Raw genomic sequence first — 14547 nt, 5'->3', positions numbered from 1 at the left:
CAATATCTGACTTCCTTGGGAAAATTTTCAGGATGCCCAAATGGAAAGGCGTGAACTACATTTCTGCATCCACTGACAGTTTCGTTTAGCTAGCAGTGGCTGGTGTGATGCACAATTGATATCCTGAAATGCTGTTCATCAATGGCGTTAAAGAATTCTGGTTCAGATTCTTATTGCAGAGAAGATCTCCAAGATTCTTCTGAGGCTTTCTGATGGAGAAAATCCAGCATTGCGAGTAACAGGTGCATAGGGTTCATGACTGGTAACGTATAGTTTTGTAATCAGAATGCGCTGTATTAGGTGGGGAGATTGAGTGATTGATTACTTGATCCCTTTGATTCAGCAAAGGGTAGGTTTCTCTTTTTTTTAGGGGAACTAAAACTTTATTGATTAACTCGTTCCAGAGGTATGATTACAGTGTCATGCGGCTCAAGTAGCCACACACGTCTACCTATGTCTAAGTACAAAGAGTATTTCACTAGACTATCAGCTTCATGATTTCTTGATCTGCTCTCATGACTGAAATTGCACTCCTCAAAAGCTTGTGCATGTAGTCTGACCTCCCTAAGTATAGCTTCGTGGGCATCTCCCGTGATTGCCTTTTAAGTCATTGACTACCTGAAGACAGTCCGATGAAACCTTAATCATTTTTAGCATTAATCATCAGCAAGGGCCAATGCTTCCCGCACTGCTAATGTCTCTAAAATCGTCTATAGTTTGAAATCCCTGCCCAGGTGATCGAAGATAATCCCATAAACGATAGAGGATCACACGAACTGAGAATGACCGTTGCCGTTGCTCCCGCGACGCGCTCGGCGGCCCTGCCGCCGCCACCTCCGTTGCCGTTGCCGCCGGCTAACCTGCCCCAGCTCCTTTCCAGCCCACCATCCTTGCGCTTCCTCTCCCAGCGCCAGGGTTCCATCATTGCTGTGTCAGGCCTCGTCAAGCTCCCGGTAAGCCAGATCCAGATTCACTCCGACACGCCGGCCTCAACTTCGCCCCCGCGCCCTGCTTCGCCGGTCTCGTCTGGCTACGTGCCCGACTCGCTGGTGGGCTCAGAGGGCTTCGTACCGGACTCTTGTGCCGCGTCGTCCTCGTCTGGCGCTGCATTTAAGGCCCCCCGGCTCCGCTCCATGGTGGTTGCGCCTGCAGGGGGGCATTCATGGCGGCGACTTTCAAGCCGCACCAGAAGGCGCGACAGGAGGGGATGGGCGCGCCGTGCCCTGGACGACGGTGGTCTCGAGGCGTCATCCACGAAGGGACGCGCCATTACTCCGACGCGACGGGCGTCCGGCCGGGCTCGGCGACAGCCTGGCCGAGGAGAGGAGGCAACACTTCTTAAGGGAGACGAGGGGGAGGTGTCTTTGCTGCCTAAGCAAGCACCACCGCGTCCGCTCCTGCCGCGAGCCTCTACGCTGCCTTGCATGCGGCCACTCTGGCCACCGCGCCCGGTTCTGCTCTGTGCGCGACGCGACGCCACCCACTCCGCCTCTCCCGCGCCCTCCCTCCACCTGCACGCCGAGCTCGGGCCGTTCCCGGGCTGACGTTGTCGCCCCCACCAAGGCTTCCCCGCCTCGCCCCCGCTCGACATGGCGCAGCATGGCCTCGGCGCGCCGGAGTCCAGGCTGGAGGAGGACACCTGCATCATTGCGGCCACTTTCGACATCGACCGCGACAGGCGCTCCTGGGAGCAGACGGCCGCCATTGCCTGGGCGGTTGACGCGCCTCGCCGCTTGGCACCGGACTTGGTGGAGCGCTTGTTACACGACCGGCTTCGCCTATGGCGGGGCGATGTTGCCGTCAGCAGCCACTACCCGGAGGAGTTCCTCCTCAAGTTCGAGCGCAAGGAGCTCTGCACCGCAGCTCTGGACAGGGGCCGGCTCCGGATGGGAGACGGCACGCTCGTCTTCATCAGGCCGTTGGCGCACGCGCTCGGCGCAGCCATGCCATTCCGCGCGCGCCTCACTCCATCATCGAGCGCGTCATCGGCCGCACCTGCGCGCTGGACGTCATGGACGAGCGCTCCATCTCCATGTCGGATACGCGCGACATCGGCCTATGGGCATGGACGAGCAGCCCGAGCAGGATCCCGAAGGTGGTCTGGCTGACCTTCACCTCGCGCGCCGCCGACGGCGTCACCATCTCCGCGCGGCAGCCGACACTCTGCCTTCGCGGCGCCACCTTCCGCATCATCGTCCATCTCCTGCATGTTGAAGACTACACATCAGCTCCCCTTGACATGGAGACGCAGGACGGCCGCCAAATGCCATACTCGCCACCAACATCCGTGTTTCCTACATGCCAGCGCGGAACCATCGACGGCCATGTGCCCGTGTCCACTGACGATGTCGTCATCCCAGGGGAGTTCGACTCCCGTGGCACCACGACGCCGGGTGCACCCCGGGGCCGCGACAGCGGCGATGGAGCCTGCCGCGAGCTGCGGCCGCGGCGGCATGATGACGAGGGCGAAAACGACGACGACAGGTTGGGTGCGCACGACGACCGACGTTCTGGGCGCAGGCATGACGCAGCCGTTCCGCGTCCCCGCTCGCGTTCCCCACAAAGGCGTGACGGGCAGTCGGGGGGTCGGCGCGACAACGGCGGGAGGCGCCACGCTGCCGATCCCTCCCCCGCCGTGGGCTGCTTCCGGCAGATGGGGGTGGTGGCGCTGGCCGAGGCAAAGGGCCGGCGAGTCTTCGGTGGCAAGGAGGCGGATGCGCGCCTGGCTCTTCGCACTATGATGCTCCGCGAGGCGTCTGAACTGCGTCAACTAATCGCCCTGCCGGCCGCGTCTGCCACGACTCCAGCAGGGGCCGGCTCGGCGTCTTCGCCGTCCCTGGAGGTCGGCACGCCCACGCCTTCGACCGTGGGGATGGAAGCCTGGTCCGACGGTGGCGCATGCATTGGCGTCAGCCATGCACTCGAGGCGCTCTGCATCAACGACACTCCTCCGGGTTTTGGCGCCATGCCTCCCCTATCCAGCCTGAAGGCAATGAACCATGATGGTTCCCCTTCCCACTCTCCGATGGCCACGACCGACCCGTCACCAGAATGCGACTCCCCTGTGCGCACGCCGGTGGCCGCACCACTGCCGACCTTGGCGCTGCTGGGGCCCTAAGCACGACACCCGCGGCAACTCTGACTCCGGCCTCCCCTGTCCACACGACACTAGACGGCGGCGACGCAGCGGCGCTCCAGAACAGCACCACGCCCACACCCTGTGTGCTTCGCCGGTTCCTGGACTCCGTGGCAGCCCCCCCTGTGGCGCCCCTGCTTCCTGCCCTGGTGCCTAAACCGCCCAGGACCAAAGGAGCCAAAGGAGTCAACCTCTCCTCGTCACGGAGGAGCGGGAGGCTCGCGCAAAAGAAGACACGTCAAGCCCTGCAAGGCAGTTCGGCGGTCCAGGAGTTGATTGCTCGCGCCTGCAACCTGCTCGGCCCGGAGTCAGAGATGGACGCCGGGGTGCAGACGGCCTATGCGGCACTGTTCAACAGGCCCCTCGCTGCTCCGGTCATCCTGGCAATCGAGACTCTCGCGAAGCATGTTAAGGCGACCAACTCCAAGCCAGAAAAGAAGAAAGCCACCACCATTGAAGAACCTGAAGTTGACAATGTGTAGTTCCTCTACGTACTGCTTTGCTACCGTGTGTGTCGTCGTTCGCTACTCAGTCATTGCTGCCCCCTTTCGAGTTCTTCAGAACCAGTGTACGCAACTTAGTGTCCCCATGTTCACAAAGCGGCACCCCAGTGTGCATCCTCGTCGACTGTCTCAAGTTTTCAGATCCTGCGTGCTTATTGTTTCCTCATATGGCACAACCTAATGTCAAACTTATATGCTGGAATGTGCGTGGACTAAATGCCCCTGCCCGTCGCGAAGCCGTGAGGGACCTCGTCCGAGATTGCAAGGCCACAATTGTTTGCCTCCAGGAGACTAAGCTTGATCACGTTGATGATGTTTTGATTACAAGCATGCTCGGACCCTCCTTTACTGCAAACTACAAGGTCCTCCCGGCTGTTGGCTCTAGGGGGGGCATGATAATGGCTGTCTCTGACTGTTACTTCAGTCTTTCGGACTTCCACGCTACGCAAGGAACTATCTCTACCACCGTGACCATGGTGGCTGAGGGCCTCGACTGGACACTGTCTTGCGTTTATGGCCCTCAGGGAGAACAAGAGAAGCTTCTGTTCATCAACGAGCTCAGAGAGCTGAAGTATGTTGTCAAGCCACGATGGCTCATTCTTGGTGATTTCAACCTCATCACCAGAGCGGCTGACAAGAACAACCAAAACATCAATAACCGCCTCATGGGTAGTTTCCGTTCTGCGCTAAATCACCTACAGCTAAAAGAGATTCGACTGTCAGGCAGAAAATTCACTTGGTCAAATGCTCAAGTGAATCCAGTGCTCACAAAGATAGATCATTTCTTCCACTCGGACGACTGGGATGTTTTTTCCCCAATGCGCACCTTCAAGCCATCTCGTCGGCCTGCTCGGATCATGCCCCTTATTCCTCCTTGGGGATACGGAGGTACGTCGGCATCCATCTGTCAAGTTTGAGGAGTTCTGGCTTCGTCTCCCAGGTTTCAAGGAAACGGTGGCCGCAGCCTGGAATAAAAACGTCCAGTCAACCAACCCAGTTCGCAAGGTACACATCAAACTGGCCAGGACTGCAAAGGCCCTCAAGAAATGGCAAAGAGAAAGAGTTGGAGTGCTTAAAACACAGATTGACATTGCAAAGGAGGTAATCTGGCGTCTCGACCTGGCCGAGGAGGGAAGGTCTCTCTCCCCGGCAGAACTGGGGCTCAGACGTAGGCTTAAGCTCTCATATCTTGGTCTCCTATCCTTCCAGAAGATAAAGCTCCGCTAGCAAGCACGCCTCACGCGTATCAGGCTTGGGGACGTCAACTCAAAGTTTTTCCATGCAAAGGTGAATGGACGCCGACGAGAAAACTACATTCAGACACTACACACGGACCATGGTGTTGCCATCTCAGCCGAGGATAAGGAACATGTGCTCCTCTCCCACTTCCAGGACCACTTGGGTGCTCCCACGCCCCGTAACTCAAGTTTAAATTGGGACAACCTGGAGATGACCACGCAGGATCTCTCAGAACTTGAGGCACCTTTCAATGAGGACGAGATAAAAGACGCGGTTTTTTCACTCCCTTCCGTAAAAGCGCCTGGCCCGGATGGGCTCATTGGAGCCTTCTTCAAAGCATGCTAGGACATCATCCGAACCAACATTGTTGACGCAATCCTTCAGCTTGCTAACCTCCGCGGCGACTGTGTCTCTCTCATTAACTCCGCGAACATCATACTGCTCCCCAAGAAGGCCGACGCCTGTGTGGTTGGAGACTATAGACCAATCATCCTGATTCATAGCCTGTCCAAGATCTTCTCCAAGCTGCTAGCAAATAGCCCCCCTCCTATACTTCCCAGTTTGGTCTCCAAATGCCAAAGTGCCTTCGTGAAGAAACGCTCCATCCATGACAACTTCCTGCATGTTCAGAACCTCATAAAGGACCTGCATCCTCGGAACATCCCGGGCCTCTTTCTCAAGATCGATATTTCAAAGGCTTTTGACTCGGTAAATTGGGCCTTCTTGCTCGAGGTCATGCAACGCCTGGGGTTTGGACAATGTTGGCGGTACTGGATCTGCCTCTCCTTGTCTTCTTCATCAAGGGTGCTTCTTAACGAAAACCCCGGCAGAAAATTCAGCCACGCAAAAGGCCTTAACCAGGGCGATCCAATATCACCTATGCTTTTCATCCTGGCCATTGACCCGCTACAGCAGATCCTTCAACTTGCCTCCCGGCAAGGCATCCTAAAGCCCATTCGTGCAAGGACGGCCAGATGCAAGATATCCCTTTACGTCGATGATGCGGGCATTTTTGCGAACCCAGACAAGGACGAGCTACGTGCGATTTCGGCAATACTGAAGACTTTTGGAGACGCAAGCGGACTTGTCACAAACTTGACCAAGACTGAGGTCTTCCCGATTAGATGTGCGGGCATTGACCTTCAAGATGTGCTATCAGTCTTCCCCGCCAAGATCGCCACCTTCCCGGGACGTTATTTGGGGCTACCACTGCATTTTCGCCGGCTAAGAGGGATTGTTCTGCAACCTTTCATTGACAGATTCGCGGGTAGGCTTCCTAGATGGAAAGGAAAACTCCTCAACAAACCCGGGAGGATGGCGCTTGCGCAATCCGTTCTCACGGCCATGGCAACCTTCCACATCACCGCCCTTAACCTGTCAAAGGGGACCCTGCGAAAGATTGGCAAAATCATTCGGGCCTTCATCTGGCAGAAAGAGGACCAAACTCAGACATCGGGTGGCCACTCGTTTGTTAACTGGAAGACTGTCTGCCGCCCCAGGCATTTGGGCGGCCTGGGAATCATGGACCTAGAGAGATTCGGCCGCGCCCTACGTCTACGGTGGCCGTGGCTGCAATGGACTGACCCAGAGAGGCCATGGGTGGGATCCGAGTTACCATGTGACCAAGCAGACATGAACCTCTTTCGCGCATGCACCTTGATTACGCTGGGCAATGGGCAAAAGGCCCTCTTCTGGCAGGACAACTGGACTGGAAGCGGCCCCCTCAGGCTTCTGGCTCCAGAGCTTTACAAGATCACCTCCAGAAAGAACAGATCGGTGCACAAAGAACTCACGAACGAGAACTGGATAAAGGCGGTCGCCAAACTTCAGACCATGCAGCAACTGGGAGAATTTGTGACTCTCTGGGAGCAGATCGGGCAGGCAACCCTTCAGCCTTCCCAAGAGGACTGCATTCACTGGAATTTAACCACCTCAGGGCGTACTCCGCGGCTTCGGCCTACGGCGCGCAATTCTTCGGCTCCTATGCACGGTTCGACACGACGAAGGTCTGGCACGCAAACGCTGAGCCTAAATGCAAATTCTTCGCCTGGCTCGTTCTTCATGAGAGAATCCTCACCGCGGATATGCTGGCTGTGAGGGGATGGCCTCATGACCCCAGGTGCCTGCTATGCCTCCAACAGCCTGAAACTGCAACTCACCTCTGCAAGGACTGTCCCTTCACGGTCGCGGTTTGGAACCAGGTGAACACCTGGACAAACGAGGGCGTACCAATCTCGGGCTTCCTCCCGGAGCCTAGGAACGTGTCCGACTGGTGGGATAAAACACTAACAACACAGTCCAAGCAGGGCCGCCGGCGGCGTAGTGGGAGAATCATCTACACTTTATGGTCAATCTGGAAGGAGCGAAATAGGCGTGTTTTCACCGGACAAAGACTGACGCACCGTGAGGTTGCCGCACTCGCCCTAGACGCTATCATTCAGCGGGACCTGGCATTTACAGGATGCTTCCCAAACACGGGTATTGGCTAACTAGTTTTGGGTAGTTCTCAGTCTTCTGTAGTCCTGCAGCGGTCTCTAAAACCGCTCGCCCCTCTGTAAATTGCGCTTTTCTGCTCCTTCCCTTCTATAAAGAAAAAGACAGTGCTCCTGCCGGTTCCTAAAAAAAAGATAATCCCATAAATTTTCCTTATCATTCCGGCAAACAGCTGCAACCGCTCCAGGGTCTCCATGCGTAGATGTAGCTCCATCTACGTTGAATTTAAATATACCCGGAGGTGGACAGACTCAGGGTTGTGTCGGTCCCGGAAATCTGGGTGCCGCTTTTGGAGCAAGAGCATCAAGCTATGCAATGAAGCTTTGTTTACCGCTTTTGGAGCAAGAGCATCAAGCTCTGCAATGTAACGTTGGGTGCTACTCACTCTGACGGAAGCCAGGAAGTATTTGGTTACTGAATCTATCCAATGGGAGATGATAGCACGGACTATTTTCAACCGTTTTAAATGATGGTCATGTAATAGGATAGACAATTAGTTTTCCTATCTTTTTTGTGTCAGCCGGTTGTGGCTTTACGTTTATTTTCATTTTTCTGCTCTTTGTGAGCATTTTTATTCTTTTGTTTGAGACCTTAAGACTTGTGTTAAACCTATTTATTTTTTTAATTAAGTTGGCGGTATGCATCGTTTTGATGTAGAGGCTGGGGAGCTTCCCCTCTTCAGAAAAAATAAAGCGTTGGGTGCCGCTTTTGGAGCAAGAGCATCAAGCTCTGTACTTAATGAAGCGTTTTGATGAACAAGTGTGTTGACATGGGGGTCTGGAACACATGTTCATAAACTGATTTTCGATCGGGCGTGCCAAATCGCCCGCAATGTCACGGCCATGTTCGTGAAGTCTCACATGTGATAGAAGTCATGCATTGTGAACAACCATAACTTTCCATTTTCTTCCCTGGCCATTATCATATGCTCAACAATATCTTCAATTGGCAACGTCCGAACAGATGGTGAGGATGAGCACTCAATTAATGCGTGAAGCCATGAATCTGGCTAACCACACATAACATACATAAGCGAATCTTGTTGGTGCTAATCTTGTTACAACGTCTGCCAAATGTTGCATTAGACTTTAGCTCCATGCATTAGTTCAGTATAGACTAGTTTGTACATGCATGTGTTTGTACGTGCATGCATTGGCTTTCCATTTAATTAGTTTGCATGTAGCAAATAACTTTTTTTGAACCGGGCATAACACCTTTCCATTACTTTGACATAACGGAAATACAGAGTTCCGAAACTGAAGCTACCAAGGAAACTGGAAAGGGGAAAGCGAGTTCAGAGCATCCTTGGGAAACCCACTATAAGCACCCGTCATTGAGCAGCTTATCATGGGGCGAAAACCCAAGGACACCCAAAAACGCAATCTAGACCTAAACCAAAAGAGTTCAACAAGTTTAGGATACCAAAAGGCTCACGCAGGAGCGACACCACAAGTTCACACAGGAGCAGGCGACAGAAATTAACTAATATAAGCAAGTAACTAATATAAGCATGACGAAGGACCCCAAGACTATCAGCTCCACATCCTCGCGACCCATATTTTGCTGACCACGTCCTGTCAGATCAGTCTTGTGCCCTCTCGCCTGAGGCCGCGCAGATCCTCATCATGTTTGATGCGTTGGCCCTGAGCATCTTGGCCCCCCTCTCCATCGCCTCCCGATCTTCTCCAGTCATCATACCTGCCCAATAAGACATGAAACCACATGCAGAGTAAATTGCTGCGAAAGGAGTCTGTAACTTTTTCCCCTCGAAGGTAGCCTGATTGCGACAGTTCCAAATTGCCCAGCAGATGGCCGCAAGCCCAAATGTATAAATTTTTTCCCCATCTGGGAGGAAGACATAGCACCAAGAGAAGTATTGCCATATATTTTTCGGGCACTTGTCCGTGCCAAGAACGCACCCCATCGTCCTCCAGATTACCCTGGCCACAGGACAAGTGAAAAATAAATGCGTCGACGTCTCTCTTTCCATGCAGAAGGATCATCTGGGGTTGCCTGCCCAATGTCTTTTGCTCATGACGTCCCTAGTCAGGATAGCGTCCTGGAAGACTTGCCACAGGAATATTTGGATCTTTAAGGGGATTTTTGTTTGCCAAATCCACCTATAATTACACCCTGACAAGTTTCTTTCCAGGTGATCGTAGACCGACCTGGTCGTAAATTTTTTCTTCTTACCCAGAGTCCAAATAACCTGATCAGGTTCCTTGGACAACACCGAGGAGTCAATTGTAGCTTTAAGCTCGTTCCATTGATCTAACAGCGGCGTGTGTAGTTGCCTTCGGAAGAAATCATCCCCCACACCATTTCTAAATTTCTCCACCATGATTTCTTGCTTATTGCAAATGCTATATAGCATAGGATATTTCTGATCCATAGAGATCTCTTGATTCAAGGGATCTTTCCATACCCTAGCAAGATTGCCCGAATTCAGTACTACTTTCCTACCTGCTAGGTTACCTTCATGATTGCCTTCCACATAGGGGAGTCACTAAATTTGCTTTTGATAGAGGTCACCGTGTCTTTTTTCATATATTTTGCCCGGATCACCTCTTCCCACAACCCTTGTTGTGTTTCTAGCTTCCACCACCATTTGGTGAGAAGGCTAATATTCTGTTTACGGAGATCTTTTACTCCCAGGCCTCCTTTGCTTTTAGATCTACACATTCTGGACCATTTAACTAAGTGGTATCTCTTGCGTCCCTCATGTTCTTGCCAGAAAAAACGTTTACGATGCTTATCCAGCTTCTCAATGACCATCTTAGGAAGAAGAAACATGGACATATAGAAATAAATGATACTAGTAGGAGAGGAGTTAAGGAGGATTAATCTTCCTCCGGAGGAGGCCGCGTTGCCTATCCAAGTTTCACAGCATTGAAGAAATCTATCATCAGCAAAATTCCAGTGCAGGTTGTGAAGAGTGGAATAGCTGACCGGCACTCCCAAATACTTCATAGGGAAATGACCAATCTGACAGTTAAACAAATCTGCATAAAAGGCCACTGTATCGTCATGCCCTCCCACACACAAGGTTTCACTTTTCAAGAAGTTTATCTTTAGTCCAGACATAAGTTCGAAGATATATAGTAACAGTTTCAGGTTCACAGCTACTTTTTCATCATGCTCGAGGCAGCTGACTGTGTCATCAGCATATTGGAAAATGGCCACCCCATCTTTAACAAGATCCGGAGCCAACCCCGTGATAAGTTTCTCTTTTTGAGCATTACAGATCATCTTAGACAACGCTTCAACAGCTAGGTTGAAAAGAAAAGCGGAGTGGGGATCGCCCTGGCGCACCCCCTTGTGGCTCTGAAAATAAGGTCCTCTTTCGTTATTCAACTTGACGCTAACAGTACCATTGTATATGATGTTTTTGATCCAGCCGCACCAGGTTGCACCAAACCCTCGGTCGCGGTGACAATCTAGGAGGAATTCCCAATTGATTTTATCATAGGCTTTCTCGAAATCTAATTTCAAGATCACCCTCACTTTTTTTTCTTATGATGAGTATGATGAAGTATTTCATGCAAAGTGAGGATCCCGTCCATGATATTTCTATGCTTGATAAATGCATTCTGGTGCTTACTGATCAGAATATCAGCAAATATTGCCACCCGGTTATCTAAGACCTTGGTGATAAGCTTATATTCTCAGAAGACATATTGGACGATACTCCTGTATTTTCTTTGCTCCTTTCATCTTGGGAATTAGTGTAATAATGCCATAGTTCAGACGAGCTATGTCTAACTTGTTCGAATGAAAAGCTTTGAACAAGTGCATGATATCTTTTTTCACAAACTCCCAATAGTGCATATAGAATTCCGCTGGGATGTTATTCGGCCCTGGTGCTCGGTTGCATCCCATCCCGAACAAAGCTCTCTTCACCTCCTCCTCTGTGAATTCACGAGTGAGCAAGATGTTATCCTCCTCACTAAGTTTTTCCTCCTCCGACCACGTATCAGCAGATAAGTGAAACATGTTGCCCCTAGCAGGGCCAAAAAGTTCTTTGTAGAACGAGGTTGCGTGTTCTAATAGGTTCTGTGTACCCTCAATCACCACCTCCCCCGCAGTGAATGAGTGAATAGTATTTTTCTTCTTCCTCCCATTTGCAACTCTATGGTAGAAGGCTGTGTTTCGATCTCCTTTGAGCGACCAATGCTCCTTGGAGTGTTGTAACCAAAACAACTCTTCCGTAATCAGGAGCTCATTTAATTCTGCACACAAGGCAGTTCTCTCTTCATAAATTTCTGGACCAAGGGGGCCACTTTCTTCCATATTTTCTATTCTCTCTAGTTCTTCTTTAATGTACCTTTTCCTTTTCCTAGCATGCCCAAAGGAGTGAGCCCCCCATCCTTTGAAATATTTTTTGATACGCTTTAGCTTTATGTTTAAGATGTCGATGGGATCTTCAGACTTTACAGGCTGTTCCCAAATCTTTTTTGGTTTGATATAAAAATGTTCATTTTTAAGCCAGCTTAGTTCAAATCTGAACTCTCGATCATGGGAGGGGTTGGTTTTCACAACATCAGTGGCCAGAAGCAAGGGATTGTGGTCCGAAGTATCTCTTACCAATTTACGGACATATACCAATGGGAATAGCTCTTCCCACTCGAAACTCATGCGGACTTTGTCTAATTTCTCCAAAGTAGGATGTTTCTGTTTATTGGACCATGTGTATTTACCCCCTCCCATATGTATTTCTCTTAAATTCAGGGATTGTATGACATCATTAAATCTGTTAGTGTAGTGAAAGTGTGTCATATTTTTATTTTTCTCCTCACTGCTGCGGAGGATATTGAAATCTCCACCCACTATATAGGGGACATGAATCTGGGAGCAAGTATAAGCTAATTCATTAAGGAATTCCTCTTTTCTATCATCTTGGGCCACTCCATAAACCACTACAAGGGTCCACATACTCTTATGTTTAACATTGTACATGTTAGCTTGAAGAAGGAAGTTACCAGGTATCCAGGAGTTTCTTTCTTGATGCCACAAAGGATACCGCCAGATTTGCCAATAGAAGGAGTCCAGTTCCAATTATATCTATCGAAAGGGTCCATCTTTCTTAAAGACTTATGGGAGAACTTTTTCTTCATAGTTTCCTGAAGGCCTATAAAATCTAGGGAATGATCTCTCATTAGGTCAGAGAAGCAGGTAGACATCCCTTTCTTCCCTGCTCCTATGCAATTCCAGAAAATACCATTCATATTAAGGTGTTGTTTTTCCCTCTTCTGGTAATCCTACTAGGAGGCAGAGTAGGATTGCCCTTTTTATCTAGCAAGGAGGCATGATTTTTTTGACTTCTGGTCACAGGTTTGGATATAACCACATTGACTTTTCTATCTCTTTTCTTTTTAGATTTAACCATTGTGAAATTCTCCTCATCTATATTGTTTTCATCACCCCATCTCAAACTAAGGGGAGTTTGGTCCCCTTTGGCATTAGTTAATATCATAGGATTCTCCATATTCTTTCCATCCTCTTTCTTTTCCTCCTGAGTGTCATTATTGCAATATTTTTCAAGTTCTCTAAGCACATCAATGCAAGCAAAATCTGTATCAGGAATATTTACTCCCATTTTAACCGCTCTAAGAATTAATTCAGGATTAGATAGCTTATCAAAGGAGTTGGGACTATTGTGATTACCTTCTAGGTTTCTCTTCTTCATTGCTGCCATAGCCTTGTCGTCCATCCTTTCCGCTTTGTTCTGCACATTACGCAAGCTGAAGCGCAGATTTTCTTCGGTGACAAGAGGAGGAGTAGGAATCACCTCATCCTCCCCCGCTTCGTCAGGTAGCTCAACTCTGTATGTACTGCCCCCACCCAACTTGCTTTGTTTGTATTCATTCACCTCATTCACCCGTGAACATGATCTCACAACATCAGAGTATAAATTTAGGCTACTCTTGAATATATGAGGAACAGATTCTTTTTCATTTCCAAGGTTACTTACACCATCCTCCCCCATGTCCTGTTCTTGGGCCATCGTATCAATCAACAAAGTGGTATGTAAGGAATCATCAGACTCAACGCTTTCCTGCGACTCCCGAATGATGTCCCGTTTCTCTCCCTTGGACGTGGAAGGAGCTAGCCCAGGTCCGGGAGAGATACTGACCATCTTAGCTCCAGGAGCCGTCTGAATAGGACCATCTTTCCCCATATTTTGTTCAGGTTTCTGAGCAATCTCAACTAATTTTTTTTCTCTGTCAGGATCCCTAATCAAAACCTGTTCTACTTCATAGAAGAAGTCATAGAAATGACCTCCAAGGACAGCCTCAGCAATGACAGGGATTTCATTCACATTCCTGCATCCCATTTTAACCCGAACTGAACTTGGGTGATGCAAGGTAGCACCGTCAATCTCAAGTGGAACACCAACTAAAGATGTAATATAGGCTAGATTTCTTTCACTTCTCTTGTCCAGAGGAACATTACTGACTTTCACCCAGGCCACCTCCATAACCCCCTTGGCCCCCACAGTAGATGACCACTGTGTGGCGTGTATCACCGCACCACTTGTTTTGAGAGTGACTTTGCCCACATAGCAGATTTGAGCTACAACACTGGGATTAGGAAATCTAACAACGAAAACTCTAGGGCCAATGGCATGAGCAGAGCAACGCCAGCCAGTAGCCAAGTAGTCACTAAGATCAAGCTCCATTTGACGGGTCGATGTTTCCCCTTCTATAATAGTAACAACGATGCTATTGGCCCTCTCCTTAACCTGACTAGCAGTACACGAATCATGTATGAAATAGAAACCCTGCCCTTTAGACTGAAAGGCACACATAGGAGCAATGCATTCCCATAGCAGAAACTCGACGCAGACAGAGGCAAGATGACCTAGTTTATTGCAATGCTCACAGAAAGCTTGAGGGCAGCGTGCAGGAGGACGTTCAGGAGACTTGCAGATTGGACATAGGTCAAGATTCTTAGTAGTGTGCACCTGATTTTGCTTTCCATGAGGCTGCTGCTGTGGTGGATGAGTGCGCTGATCCGCACTGGCGCCGCCCGAGCCCAACAGTGCCTGCGTCTGCACCCCGGCACCGTCATGTAGCAAATAACTAGGACCTGTCACGTGTGTGTGCACACACAGGATTAGATCGAGTCATAGATGAGTTGGTCAGCCTCCTGGCGATCCTCCGTGGGATGGCACGG

At 50.3% G+C, this 14547-nt stretch overlaps 3 protein-coding genes and 1 pseudogene across 9 annotated transcripts in view; 3 read left to right on the top strand and 1 right to left on the bottom strand.

Moving 5' to 3' along the window:
• Positions 1–481, top strand: part of LOC125551464 (DEAD/DEAH box helicase) — a 51529-nt gene extending 51048 nt beyond the window's left edge. For all 7 annotated transcript variants that reach the window (XM_048714716.1, XM_048714715.2, XM_048714714.2 and 4 more), the window contains one exon: positions 32–481. The gene's annotated coding sequence lies outside the window, so the exon portion shown is untranslated. The remainder of the gene's footprint in view (positions 1–31) is intronic.
• Positions 482–1484: 1003 nt separating this feature from the next.
• LOC147975465 (uncharacterized) lies at positions 1485–5224 on the top strand (annotated as a pseudogene).
• Positions 3451–7367, top strand: LOC147975464 (uncharacterized). Its single transcript, XM_087520435.1, has 6 exons — positions 3451–3614; positions 4064–4308; positions 4580–4807; positions 4994–5151; positions 5263–6759; positions 7020–7367. The coding sequence occupies exons 1-6, from the start codon at positions 3451–3453 to the stop codon at positions 7365–7367; spliced, it is 2640 nt and encodes an 879-aa protein (XP_087376561.1).
• A 1586-nt stretch (positions 7368–8953) lies between these two features.
• Positions 8954–14050, bottom strand: LOC147975463 (uncharacterized). Its single transcript, XM_087520434.1, has 3 exons — positions 13313–14050; positions 13036–13216; positions 8954–9069 (listed from the first exon to the last, which is right to left on the bottom strand). Exons 1-3 carry the CDS (start codon positions 14048–14050, stop codon positions 8954–8956), a joined length of 1035 nt encoding a protein of 344 aa, XP_087376560.1.
• Positions 14051–14547: the final 497 nt, after the last annotated feature.

Source organism: Triticum urartu, chromosome 4A (genome assembly GCF_056163025.1).
Source record: "Triticum urartu cultivar PI428250 chromosome 4A, HENAU_Tu73, whole genome shotgun sequence".
Taxonomy (NCBI): domain Eukaryota; kingdom Viridiplantae; phylum Streptophyta; class Magnoliopsida; order Poales; family Poaceae; genus Triticum; species Triticum urartu.
Note: the sequence above shows the minus strand (reverse complement) of the source record. Positions and strands in the feature narration are given on the sequence as shown.